Source organism: Eschrichtius robustus, chromosome 4 (assembly GCF_028021215.1).
Source record: "Eschrichtius robustus isolate mEscRob2 chromosome 4, mEscRob2.pri, whole genome shotgun sequence".
Taxonomy (NCBI): Eukaryota; Metazoa; Chordata; class Mammalia; order Artiodactyla; family Eschrichtiidae; genus Eschrichtius; species Eschrichtius robustus.
In genome coordinates this window covers 40,775,363-40,789,911 of record NC_090827.1, presented here as the reverse complement: position 1 = coordinate 40,789,911, position 14,549 = coordinate 40,775,363, and the positions used below count along the sequence as shown (strand labels likewise).

Genomic DNA, 14,549 nt, shown 5'->3' with positions numbered 1-14,549 from the left:
AAGGTAACCTGAAAAAATGTTGTAAGCTATTTCACAAATGATGTGCAAACATTTCACTTCAAGGGGGGTATGTGTGTGTCTTTAAAAGAAACATCAAATACCTCAGCACAGTCAGGCAAGTATTGTTGTCAGTGGTCCTAAGAACAGACTCGCTTAGGCAATAACTAAACTTCTAGTTGCCTCTGAAAAACCAACATCCTTCTCAGTAACAATGAATCTGGTGTTGAAAAGACTGGAGGGAAAATATATGTCAGCCCAAGACTAAAGCCCGAAAACCCTAAAAGAAGAATGAGAGATGCTACAGTGAAAGAAGCTGAAACTGTCAATTCCAAGGAACAATTTTAATTAAAAAGCTTTGGGTGAAAATCATCTTTTGTAGAAAACAAATATTTTGAGATATCTGTTTGAAGGAGTTTATTTTAGGTACAAATTTAAGTAGATAATCTGTCTTATACCATAGTCATTTATCATTCTTTAAAGGACCATTTCCATAATTTGCTATACATATATATGATATATAAAATATATAAAAGTAAATATATTTTGTATTATAGAAGGTTATAAAATCTATCCAGAATGTCTCTGTACGCTGTGAAGATGTTTCTGTAACTAGTATTTAACATAATAGATTCTCTTTCATCACAACATGGTATGAAAGAGGGAAAACATTTTCAGAAGTAAGCTATCTAAGAGTTGTAGGACCAGCTTCTGAATACAACATCTGAGGCAGCAGCTTTCAGAATGTAGTTTTACTGCTTTTGATTAGCCAGACTTATCTCAAGATCCCGCAAAGAAGCTGCTGTCCATCGGGTAACAAGTCACAATAGATACACATTGTGCAATCTGAGTCTCACTTTTGTTAAAAAGTAAAAAGCAAAGTCGAAGAAAAAACTCCCAGGCTGCGCTGGCAAGTGGCAACACTAGAGGGTGTTGTGAGCACACATTCCTCTACAACTGATCTCTGATACCCTTTTCCAACGGCTCTCAACTTGGGTTAACCAAGGAGGGAAACTCTACTGTAAATGGTCCTAGAATTACTTGCTATCAAAACCCACTACCCTCTGCACTTGACTAGTTCCCAAAACAAGTCATCACTGAAACCAGCCAGGGCACAGTGTGACTGTAAAAATAGCCACAAATGATGCCCCTCCCTCTATGTACACACTTAACCTTCTGCCACATTTACCCCAGGCTTAGCTATTTGATTTCGTTTGGTCACCGGGACATCAATCAAGAAATGTGAGGCAAGCAGAGACCTGGAAAGTGCTCTGGCTGCTTTGGGATATCCTGTATCCACCATCATGTGAAGCCCATGCTAGCCCACCGGATGCTGAAAGGCACATGGCCAAGTCATATCTGTTTCCCAGCTGACACTGAGCCAACTACCAGGCATATGAGTGAGGCTACACTGGACCTCATGCCCCCACTGAGCCAGCCCAGAGCAGAAGAACTGCTCAGTGGACCCATAGAATGATTTACACCCCTGCCTTTAGGGGAAGTTTGTTATTCAGCAAAAACTGATACGTCCAGTAATCCTACAGTCTGTATAACCCACCTGAGCAATGATCTTGATGGAAAACCATGATGCTGATGGCCAGATGGAAAGAACTTTCCACCTACAGAAACCTAACCCATGCCACAAGGACAAGGTCCCACTCAAATGTCATATCTTTCACGAAACCTTTTGTGATTTCTAGCCCTCAACTAAGCATGCCCCCAACTTAGCATGACCTCATGCTCAGTTATTCTGCTTGATCAATATTCTTGTGATGTATCTGCACCATAAGGCTCTCAAAAGTAGAGACTGACATCTCTGTCTTTCTTGTGTTTAATGTCAGCAAAAAAAAAAAACCTGTTCAACTCAATTAAAAATTGATCATTTTAAAAAGATAAACCTTTCAACTTTTCTGTATGTTTGAAAGCTTTCACAATAAAATGCGGGGGCAGGGGATGGAATAAACTTATTTTTCACTTCCTGACCGAATACTACACTGTAAACACTATGGCCTCAGAGAATATGTTTTGTTCACCACTCGATTCCCAGCACTTAGAATAGAACCTGGCCCACAGGAGCTACTCTACAAATAGTTGTAAAATGAACAAAGAAGGGATTAAAAGGAAAAGAGCATTCAAGAAAACTCAGAGGAAAATCAAACATGCACCATTAAATGAACTTCTGCTTCAAAGTGTTCATTTGCTCCAAAGAGGGAGACAGAACTGATCAAAAGAGATGCTGTGTCGAAGCCCCACACGCCCCCTGGTCATGGACTGCTGGGTCACCCCAACACCATGTGTGGCCACCAGGTGAGGTGCAGGGTCACCAAGGGTCAATCTGCTGTTCCCAGCTCTGTTTATGCCAAAAGTATTTGTAATTCTACTTAATTAAATATTATGTGAACGGACAAAATATATTTAAAAAGAAAGAATTCCCTGTTTCTACAAGAACTAGGTCAAATGCTTTGCAAAGTGAGTTGTTTAAAAACTGCTGTTGAAGGCACAATGGAGAAAGTTTAAGTGAAGACCGAATCCAAGGAAACTGCCGAATCCAAGGACAGGAGAAATCACTGAGTTTCATAGCTGGAATGGACTAAGAACTCAGAAGCTCTCAGAGCCCATGGCCGCTTTCTCCAGCTCTCCCTCTTTCCAAAACCACATGATCTCTCTCTCAGTGCTCCCTGCCTGTTTATCAAACACACATAGCCTACAATAAATGCCCCTAAGTGGTGGCATCACTGGCTATATGACCTTATACATCTAGCTCCTGTGGCCATTAACAGTCTCTGGGTCAATTTCCTTGTCCAAGCATCGAATGCACACTTGCTGGGGGAATATGTGATATAAAGGTCTGTCCCTTCCCATGTTATGGAGGGTCAAATCTCCAAGAAGCCTGTATGGAGGAGAATAAATGACTGTCATCACTAACATGCCCTACGAAAATGATTCTCAGTGTGATGGAGGTGGTGTCTATTCCTCAGATTGCGCTATAACACTGTTATGAACCACTATTTCTCATAGGAGTATATCATGGCCTTTAATTTTGCTTGTCTGGATAAAAGGTAAACCATGCTCTAGTGTGATTTATAATAATGTACTATGTTAAGGAGAAAAGGCTTTGTTATTTGCAGAAATATTATATCTGAAACTAATGCAAACACACGATAAATGCAGTTCTTTAAAATAAAAAAATAAAATAAAATAAAAAAAAAACAAACAAAAAAACTGCTGTTGAGGGGGCTTCCCTGGTGGCACAGTGGTTAAGAATCCGCCTGTCAATGCAGGGGACACGGGTTCGAGCCCTGGTCTGGGAAGATCGCACATGCCGCGGAGCAACGAAGTCCTTGCGCCACAACTACTGAGCCTGCGCTCTAGAGGCCGTGAGCCACAACTACTGAGCCAGTGCTCCTAGAGCCCGTGCTCTGCAACAAGAGAAGCCACCGCAATGAGAAACCCGCTCACGGCAACAAAGAGTAGCCCCCGCTCTCAACAACTAGAGAAAGCATGTGTGCAGCAACAAAGACCCAACGCAGCCAAAAATAAATAAATAAATAAATTTATTTTTTAAAAAAACCAAAAAATTGCTGTCGAATTAAGTAGAAGAGAAAACTCTTAAGAACTAGAAAAAGGCTTACCTGGAAGGATCAGATTGCTTTGCAAGGATCTTTAAATCTATTCCTCTTGAAAAAGACTGAGAATGGAAATCATAGACATTGGACTATGGGTGTGTTTTATGGAAGAATGACCGCAGGAAACTCAGGGGACCAAACACAAAGCAAAGGCCTTGGCCTCACATCAAAAGTGTGGACAAGGAATATACATTAATAGGTTGTAAATTAAGATAAAAAAGTGAAAGGTATGTTTGTATAATTTTTAACTGACATTTTTATTGAGCAGTTTCTGGTCCTGATTGCCAGGAGTAGAATGTCTGCTTCCTGATCAAAGGGAGAGGGTTTACAATTCAAATACTGTCATTCAAAGAGCCACTGACCTTCGGAAGGGTGGGAATCCACAGAGCAGTATGTACGTGATCACGCCAGCCGCCCAAATGTCCACCTTCAGGCCATAGCTGGGGAAACAAAGTGGGTGGGAGGACAGAAACAGTGATACTACTCCCAGGAACCCTGCACATTACTGGAGTACTTGCCTTTGTTTGTTAGGGAAAAAAGGCCTTTCGGTACCAAACTGCTCATTTCATGTAGGGGAATGAATTACCCTTTGGACAAAAGGTGTCTGCTCTTCTCCCAACCTCGCCACCATCTTGGGGACTCCAAGACTGGCCTTGGGACAGAAGTCCAGGCCTAGGGCTCTTGGAACTAGAAGCACAAACTCAAGCTCCTGGGATCAAAATCATGGTGCAGGTAACAGTCTCTCCTGCCCTCCACATTCCCAAGAGGCATGTGAATACACAGCAGCAGTAGCAGCAAAATATACCCTTTCCCAAAGTTAAGGCACTAACCCAAACCCCCAGGAGGCATACCCGGTTTCAGCAATGATTTCTGGGGCCACATAAGTCGGGGTGCCACAGACTGTGTATAAAGGGCCTTCTACCACAGTGGCCAGCCCGAAGTCTCCTAGTTTCAAAGACTTGGTCCCATCAGGATATTCACACACCTGGAACAGAAACCAGCCAATAATCAGAAGTTTTGTTTTGGTTTTTTTTTTCTCAGTGATTGCAAGGGGGTGGGGGGGCTTTGGAATTAGGCAGAAAGGACACAGATACATTTACTAACAAATCAAAAGAAATCTCTCCTTGTGATATTAACGCCATGGTTTATCTTTGTTGCTTTTTAAAGCTCTAATTTTTCTTTTTAGAGATTTTGCATGTGATTTTGATTGTGCGAAATAGGAAAAAGACAATATTTCTACCTTTGCAAAAGTTCCTTACCTAGGAGTATAATGAACACGCTTGCCTGCTGAGGGGTGTAGGTGGTTGCTTACCTGGTTGGCTCGAGAGCCCTCTAAGACTTCTGTTGTGTGTTTCCCGAGCGCTGGGGGGGGGGGGGGGGGGAGGGGGGATGTGAGAGCCTCAGAAATGTTTATGAAGTGTCCACTGAAGCGCTAGGTGCTCTCCAACTTGCATGTTTAGTTTAGAACATAAAATTAGGACTTGTTCTCTAGACAATGATGAATATAAATATTACATAGGGGAGAACCCTGGAAATTTAGAAAGAAAATGACTTTGGGGATCAGACAGCCTGAGCTTACATAACCAACCACTCTACCCATTTTCTGGTGATGTGACCTTTGAAGGTCTCTCACTCGCCCTGGGCAGGATCCTTCATCTGTGAAATGGGAGGACACGGGTCCTTGGCTTACGGGGTTGGTGTGAGGATGAAATGAGATGAAGTACAGATCAGGACTTAATGAATGTTCCTTCCTTTCCTAGAAGGACTGGCTGATTAGATCAGGTAAATCATCATCTTGGAAAAGGTTTAACAATGCTGGTGAACATGTAACAACTTTTCTAGAAAGCACTGCAATCATACGTAAATTTCTTAATATCCTTTATAACCTTTGATCCTGTAAATCTACTTCTAAGAACCTGCTCTAAGGCAACAGAGATGGACCGAAAGGTTACGCACAAGAATGCCAATCTCAGAATTCATCTGTTTTTAAAAACTGGAAGCAACATAAATGGCCAACAGGGTAATGACTTAATAAATCATGGTAAATCCCTACAATGAAATATTATACAGTCACTAACAGGCACATTTCAAGTAAATATTAATCATGGGAAATATTTACTATATTACATAAAATGTTTAAAATATTCAAAATTATATATATATATACTGTAACACCCCAAAATGTTAAGTTTATCTCTAGGTGGTAGCATTACAGGTTACTTTACTTTTCTTCTTTATACTTTTCAGTAGTTTCCAAAATGTTTACAATGAATATGTGCTGGTTCCATAATTCAGAAAAAATTAATTTTATATATAAGCAAACTTTCCTTATGGGATAAAAGTCCAGAAGTTACATTTTAAATGGATGGTTTTAGAAGCAAATGAGTGTGTGTGAGAACATAACCGAGATTCAACTGTGGGATCTTTAACAAGCTGTCCATTTGCCTCTTGGACGTCCATTCTGAAAACACTCAATTTCAGAGGATCACTACAAAAACCTAACCTGTACTCATGTCGTATCTTTCCTCTATTTTTACATTTTAAACATATTTTGTTTGTGTTTCCTTGTATTCTACCATGAACTGAATCAGATTTTCACCTAAACCACTACTTACTAAAGGAAGTGAAAAATTTAGCAAATTATGTTTTTTCAAGATAAGCATGTTTACAACATCATCCATTAGTCTGATACTTAATGAGGGGGGTGATTTATAAACTCCTCAATAAAAAGACATCAAGAACCTCCGGCCTTCCTCATGCCAATGACCCCCACCATCTTAATAGGCATTTTTTAAGGATGACACTGAAATACCTTCCTCGCCTGTGATGTTCTCAGCAGTTTAAGAGGAGTATTTTTCACCTTAGTATTTTAATAACTGCTTCCATGTTGATGTACTAAATACCCATGCCCAGCATGCATCTTTATGACTTACAAATTTCACAGCACTAATGGTGAGGATTTGGAGTCCCTCATAGATATTTATCATTCTGAGTCAGCCCACAACTCAGCAGAAACATATTCAAAGCTACTAATGCTTCAGCCTAAAGCAACAGAAACCAGGTTCTTAGTCATGCTTAGTCTTAGGACGACTTTCCATCCATTATGTTTAATATAAACATTAACAAGAACAATCTGAATTACAGTTAGAATTTATGATGCATTTACTGAAACCCAGACTTTAGAAATTCCCTGAGTAATTGCAGTGATAAGAACATTATAACCAACATTATCATTCTAAATATCTCTATCATGAGAGTAAAAAAAAAAAAGTTTTGTTAATGTCATTTTGTTTTTACAACTTTAAAATATACTCATTAGGTACATTTTTTTAAAATAGTGTTTACTTTAGACATTCAATTTAGGGATGCCTAGGGGTATTTAAGTGTTGTCAGATACTCAGAAGTCCCAGAAGTCCCGTTTTTCACATCCCCTATAAGGAATTCAGAGTCAGATGCAGGAGTATAAATAGAAAGGGACTGAACAGTCTATAATCGTTGAATTATGTTTGGGCAAGTGGTACTCCTTGGCTAAACATCAAAAGGGAAGTGTCATAAGGGGCAGACAAGCCTGAAATAATAATATTTTATATGATTCATCTCTCCCCGATGCTAGACACAAAGGCAAATATGTGGAAGAGAATGTAAGTAAATTTCAAATCTTAGCTGGAGATTCTCTTCAAAGCAGGAAAAAAATATATATATATATACATCTATAAATCTACACATACACACACACACATTTATGACATTGCTGGGACTTCCCTGGTGGTGCAGTGGTTAAGAATCCGCCTGCCAACGGAGGGGACACGGGTTCAATCTCTGGTCTGGGAAGATCCCACATGCTGCAGAGCAACTAAGCCCATGCGCCACAACTAATGAGCCTGTGCTCTAGAGCCCACGAGCACAACTACTGAAGCCCGCGTGCCTGGAGCCCGTGCTCCGCAGCAAGAGAAGCCACTGCAATGAGAAGCCCGTGCACCGCAACGAAGAGTAGCCCCGCTCGCCGCAACTAGAGAAAGCCCACGTGCAGCAATGAAGACCCAATGCAGCCAAAAATTTTTTTTAAAAAATTTATGACATTGCTTTAAGAAACTGACACGGACACACACAATGGCTTTAAGGGACTGGTTTTAAGAAAGAGGTGGCTAAATGCACAGGGACTCCAAAGGCCTTCCGTTCTGGCAGAGAGTTCAGTTCTCCCCAGTAACGCGCATCCTCGCAGGACTTGGGAGATTCCAATATTTTCCTAAACGCTGTCTCACTGCACTTCTATAGTCACCCCGCTGGACAATTAGGAAGAGGACGTTTTGCTCCAATTTACAGATGAGGAAACTGAGGCTCAGAAAACTCAAGTTATGAGCAGGCAGCCAAGGGGGGCTCCAAACAAGACCAGTGCCGTCCACCGCACCCTCCTGTGTCTAAAAGCCTGCACGGCCTGCAGACTCTCGGTGAGATCTGAACCACCACCACTGTGAGAACTCCAGCCCTGCGCTGCTCAAAGGGCCCACCACAAGCTGAGAGACGCTGTCACAAGTTGCTCTCAGAATGCAAAACTGAAATATGTGAGAAATGCAGATCCCACATACAAAGTGAATGCCACAAGCTCTCTAAATAAAATGTCAGCATCATGACTTAGAAGGACTTCAAATATGAGAAACCAACCCTCTTCTCTCCCCTGCCCCCAGAACTCCTGGAAACGCGGAATTTATCACTGGTCTCTCGTAGTTAACTCTGACAGGGGACCGCCAGGCTGTAACTCACGGCATTAATGGCCACCCCTGTGCTCTCTGACACGGTGACCCATACATCTCTGCTGGCAGGGGTTTAAATTATGACACTGCTGCCAGAGGAGGGGATGCAAATCAGATGTCTGAATGCTCTGGAGTTTAAAGACCCAATTCTCTTTTAGAGTAGCAAGAGGTTGGCAGTCCCTCTGCGTATTTCCTTTTAGTGCCTCGATGGCACTTTTTCACACCAACCTGCTGACTCTATCTAGGATCAGCTGAGGGGTCCAGTTAGGTTTCCAACGGCAGGCACATATTCTACTTAGATATGCGCAGCTCAGGGTCTCCAAAGCCTGACCCCACGGCCCTTTCATGTCACACATCAGCCTCATCCCGACATCAGTTTTATCATCTCCCTTCTCTCCTCTTTGGGCAGCACAGAGGGGTTGGAGCAGGTCTCGGAGCGGGGCGGACACTCATCCAGGTGGGGCAGGTGAGGCAGACGAGGCACTCGGTTCCAATCTCCTGCCTACCGTCTGAGACTGATCCTAACCGGGACTGATGTCTCCAGCTGCTATCTTCCCTTGATGCGTAACAGCAGAAGAGGATGAGGGGTGGGATTCTGAGATTTTGCACACAGTAAGGAACTGTGAGTGGAAAAGAGGGGAAACGGGGTGAGAACGGAATCAGTGAGCTGGGAAACGGGCACCCTCCGCCACCCTCCTCGCTGGCTGGGCCCCCGCAGTCAGAGCCAGGCGGCGCGGGCACTGCGGTAACCACTGGTCCTCGGGCCCTGTGGCCCCGTGCTCTCAGAGAACGTCAGTCACAGCGGCCACTGCGGTGACGTGGGCTGCGGAGAGCAGGGGCGTCCTCGTGAACACCTCGGCACTATGTCTGGCTCGGCCGGGGGAAGCCTTGTCCCCTCTGCATGTGGAGACCCCGGCCAAGCTCCGTCAGTGGGGGCGGGGCCAGCCCAGACCGCAGCCTCACGGGGGAGGAGCAGCCCGTCGAGAGGAGGGAACCCCACGCCCACCCGGGGGCCTGGCTTACCACGGCCTCCATTCCCCCGTAGAGTTCACATAACACATCTTGTTTTACAGAGCACGGGTGTTTACTTTCCTAATAGGAGCAAACAGAAATGAAACATATTCCCTCAAGGCAGGGGACAGTAAGAAAAAAAACCTCACATACTTTTAAGTGGACACTCGGAAATTATCAAATGGTATTAACCAAAAGGGGAACCGGATACCCCGGATTAGCAGAAAGCCCCAGGACGGCCCCAAAGCCTAGCCCATTCAGTTGTTATTTGCGTGTTGGGCGTATGAACCAGGCTGTGGAGACTTGTGTTTGAGGGCCAGCTGCTGGCGACCTAGGTGACCACGGCGGTCAGTCACCAGCCGTCTACCCCACGTCCACCGTGTGCTTCCTCGGCCCTGGGGATATAAAGTAACCGAAACACAGACCTTGCCCCATTAGTGCTTATGACCTAGAGAAGACAACAGACAAGTAAACAATAAAATCACTGCACCACGGCAAGTGCAGCAAAAACCAGAGGTGGCCATGACTCACTCTGCCCAGGGAGCCTAGGGTGATATCAAGAAGACATGCCTTGCTCAGTATCTTACAAGATGAACGTGTTTGCCACGTTGCTGGGGGAGAGGATGCTGCAAACAGAGACCAGTGTGGACACCAACAATGAGGTGTAATGCTGCTGAGGAAGTCAAGTCTTCACCAACTCCTGGACCCGGGGAAGCCTGTGTCTGGATGCACACGATATGGGAGACTCAGACAGGCTCACCTGCCAAGCAGTAACGATGATGATGGTGATGCTCAGCCCTGAAAGGTGGTAACAGAGAAGCCAAGAGCCCTGTGTGTGTTTGGGGGATGTGTGTGTGCAGAACTCCCAGATCGCCTTCTCTAAAATTTCTCTACAAGGTAGACACGAGGACTGTCCCCATTAGCAGTGTTTGGTTTGAAGGCCACCACGAGGTGAGTTAAATATGGCTTGAAGGTGAGTGCCATGCCGGTCAGATGGGTAGGGAAGAGAGTAACAGGAGAAGAGGCTGGAAAGGTAAACTGGAACCAGATTATGAAGCTGAGTGCATATTAGAATAAGACTTTCATCTGTAGAACAACGGGACAAATGAGACTTTTAAACAAGAAAAGTTAGCATCTCTGGGTCTCAATTTCCCTATCTGTAGAGCTGAAATGAATGGACTAGATTATTTCCAAAGTTCCGTCCTGCATAGAAACGAACCCTCGTGTTCTACTGTTGGTTCCTACAAGGCTCTAATTCTGTTTCTGTCTCCAATTTATTCTTCAGAACTTTTGCCTCATAAAATAATTTTCCTGCTCACCTTTCTTCAGTTAGCACCATCCATCAAATCGTAAATGAAAATATGTTTTCTAATGTCTGGTAAACAGTAAATGCAGAAGTGCAGATCAATTCAAGAAATCCATTAACATTTTATGGTCATTGACTTGAGTCAGGCTGATTTTCCAGATTTAAATTCTCTCAGCCCCGTATTTGCAGGGTTGGTATAGACTTTAAAATGTCATAGTCCGCATATGATTGTTTGCATGCAATTACTGTTACTTTAAAGGGAGAGAGGCCTGAGTTGGAACAGAAAAGGCAGAGATGACGTACCAAGAGGTTCTCTGGCTTGATGTCTCTGTGCACAATGCTGAGGGCGTGGAGGTACCTGAGGGCGTTGGCCAGGTTGTACACCATGGCACTGCCATCTCTCTCAGTGTACTTGGTTGAAGAAGTAATTGCATCAAAGAGATCTCCACCCTAAAGGACACATAAAAGAACATATCAAAACATCGACAGTGGGGACTTCCCTGGTGGCACAGTGGTTAAGACTCTGCGCTCTCAATGCAGGAGGCCCAGGTTCGATCCCTGGTCCGGGAACTAGATCCCACATGCATGCCGCAACTAAGAGTTTGCATGCCACAACTAAGGCGCCTGCATGTCGCAACTAAGGAGCCCATCTGCCATAACTAAGACCCAATGCAACCAAATAAATAAATATTTTTAAAAAACAAAACAAAACATCAACAGTGGCAGTCCTATGAAGGTAACAAAGAAAGCTCATCAGCCTGGAGTAGATGAAAAAAATGACACAAGTGCCACTAAAACTGATGATTATAAATAATGAAAGTTTCAAGGTAGCAAAACACTTTTCCAGTTAGGTCCTTCAACAATATTGTAAGTCTTGGGATTTGTCATCAATGAATTCTCTTGAAATCTCTCCATCCTCTTACTTTGACCAATTCCATCACGAGAAAAAGCTCAGTAGCTGTTTCCATCTCCTCAACCAGCATGATGATATTTGGATGTTTCACTCTGCGCAGTATCGACACTTCGTTCTCAATCAGATGCTCCTGTCAAAAAGGGTTTAGAGAGGTAGATCAGAAATTACAGAACCCTCTGCTCTATCCCTGTGTTCTGGAGGACAACACACGCTGTAGATCTGACACTGAAGGAACAGAGACAAACCACACCCTGGCCCAGCTGGTGTCCCTAGGGACAGGACAAGTCAGCGTGACACCTCATTGTAACTAACAGAAAGACATCCTTCAATACATCCCTTGAGGACTTCCCTGGTGGCGCAGTGGTTAGGAATCCGCCTGCCAATGCAGGGGACCCGGGTTTGAGCCCTGGTCCGGGAAGATCCCACATGCCACGGAGCAACTAAGCCCACGTGCCACAACTACTGAGCCTGCGTGCCACAACTACTGAAGCTCGTGCACCTAGAGCCCGTGCTCTGCAACGAGAAGCCTGCACACCGCAAAGAAGAGTAGCTCCCGCTCACCACAACTAGAGAAAGCCCGCACGCAGCAACAAAGACCCAACACAGCCAAAAATAAAATAAATAAATTTATTAAAAAAAAAACACCATCCCTCAAAAGGCTCGGCATGCTATCTGGCACATAAAATACACTCTTTCCTGTCTCTTCTTTATTTCTAACACCTTAAGAGGTTGTGATGCTACGAAAGCTTGTGTATGCCACACTGTGCTTTGCAGTTCAGCTGGAATCACTTTTCCCTTTCAGTATATACTCAGAAATAAAGACTAGGCATATAAGGAAATTTGGCATGCTTATGGGATACAACTTCTAGCATTACAAACATTTTTAGTTTTTAAACTATTACCAATATGAATTTGAATTTCATGTTGAAATTCATGAAAAAGAAACTTTCTTCTTCTATGATTGGGTGTGAAATCATTCACCAGATGGATGTTCCTTATCATCTTGTATTTCAGAAATCAGGAAACATATAGTACCATGGGGACCACTATACTCATTTTAACTCTAATCACTTCTCTGAAAATACCACCTGATTATCAGTCCTGGTGAGTAATGCAGTTGGGATCAGCACTGTAGCAAAACGTTTACTCACGGCATTATTATTTTCAATACACCAACCTGTGAATCATGAACAACAACTGGTCTTTTTTATTATGAGACATTAAAATCTCTCAACAATGTCATATTTGTTAATCCTCATTAACTGTAATAATGAATTGTTTAGAATTTAGGAAATGCTCTGTAAAAATTGCTAATTGCCCTATTACACACTCTAGGTTTTCAAATATAGCTTTTATAAAATTTACCTTATAAGAGCTATCATTTGCTACCTAAATATTCAATACACATATATGCATATATTCATATATGTTCGTGTGTGTGTGTGTGTGTGTGTGTGCGTGCTTCCCTCTTACCGCCCCTTTTGCCTCCTTTGCTCTCATGAATTTCAACTAAATTTAGTGTTCTGCTGCAGTAGTAAGATAATTATCTTATCTCTAGTTCAGGATACCATTTATGGTTCCTCTCATCTTCATGCATCCATGTATACATGTATTTTTACTCAAAGCCATCTCAAATACTTTTCGACAATAGGTGGAAGCATGAATTATAACAGATGAATAACTAACATTCAGAGAAAATCTGTTGCTGGCTCCTGCTCGTGGTGGGCGGTGTTTCTCGAGCATTGAATGCACTGTGTTTGTCCAAGTAGTCACTCGGTAAATGCTGGAAAATGACAGTGCAAATGCTGAACGGAAGTGGGGGGAAAGAAAAGAACCAACATGATCTAGGAATCTAGTCACTATCTGTCAGTCGCTGTGCAAGGTACTTGTGTAATGTCTTAACGCTTATCCTTAGAACAGTCCTTGGAGGGGGGATGCACACCTAGGGCCCTGACATCCCAGCCCACATTTTTTGTACTGCACAATATCACCTTTCAAAGGGGGAGGCTTTAGTCAAAGTTGGAATTTTTCAAAATGATAGCTGCAAAGCTGAAACTATTTAATTCCTTGAAAAGATAGGATCTAGAGGTCGTTTCATACCAAGTTGGGAGTCAAGGCAGAACCACACCAGGCTTTGTACAGGAAGAGAATCTATGCCCATTAATGAGCAGGGCTGGGAAGACTGAGACTGGCTTTGGAGTCAGCAGACAGGGAAGAACAGTGGTTCTCAGCACCTAGCCAACCACAGCTGGGAGGCCACAGGGCCCCCCACCTGGTTCCCGTCCCACAGGGCAGCAGCACTAGGCAGCCACAGAGCCCTGGTCCCTCCCAAGGGAAGCAGCTGTGCAGCCAACTCCTCGCGGCCACAGAGACAAAGGAAAGATGCAGCAAACCCTCCACATTTGTACACTTGTTTAGAAGCCTTTGGCTCATCTGTGCCAACCATGTCCTTAATCACAGTAACAAGCAGAGGTGGATGTACCTTTGTGAACATGTAAAGGCAACCAAACGAGTTTATTTCACTCTGTGTGAAGCCGGGACGACGTGGTAGTAAAATGGGTGTTGATTTTTAAGCTAAGTGGAACTATCATGTCAGTTCTCCTCCCTCCTCCCCATTTCCCCCAGGTTGGGAGAGTCTATAAATTTACCTCTCTTCAGGCGCTCTGTCTGTGATGCTAATTTTGAGTGACAGATGTAAAATAATCCCCATCACCAGTACCCCAAGAATTCTCTCAAATTGGAGCTAAAATAAGGAGTCTACCACATACGGAGACTACACCTCCCCAAAGTTATCTTTTTCATTAAAAGGCACAACAGAGAGTCTTCTGAGACGCATTGTGGAACTTCTCCCAGGGCCTCTGGGCAGTGTTACATTTCAAACATTAAGTGAATATTGCAACATTTTCTCCACCATTATTTATTATCTCGGCTTACTGTATGCTCCT

General features: G+C 43.4%; 1 protein-coding gene across 12 annotated transcripts in view; it reads right to left on the bottom strand.

Moving 5' to 3' along the window:
* The window catches only part of DCLK2 (doublecortin like kinase 2), a 151,333-nt gene that overhangs the window by 11,207 nt on the left and 125,577 nt on the right, over positions 1 to 14,549 (bottom strand). For all 12 annotated transcript variants that reach the window (XR_011073899.1, XR_011073897.1, XR_011073898.1 and 9 more), the window contains 4 exons: positions 11,615 to 11,734; positions 10,995 to 11,141; positions 4,475 to 4,608; positions 3,986 to 4,063 (listed from right to left, as the gene is read on the bottom strand). Coding sequence is in view for 7 of the 12 variants with exons in the window: in XM_068542598.1 (XP_068398699.1) it covers positions 3,986 to 4,063; positions 4,475 to 4,608; positions 10,995 to 11,141; positions 11,615 to 11,734 (479 nt within the window). In the remaining 5 variants the exon portion in view is untranslated. The remainder of the gene's footprint in view (positions 1 to 3,985; positions 4,064 to 4,474; positions 4,609 to 10,994; positions 11,142 to 11,614; positions 11,735 to 14,549) is intronic.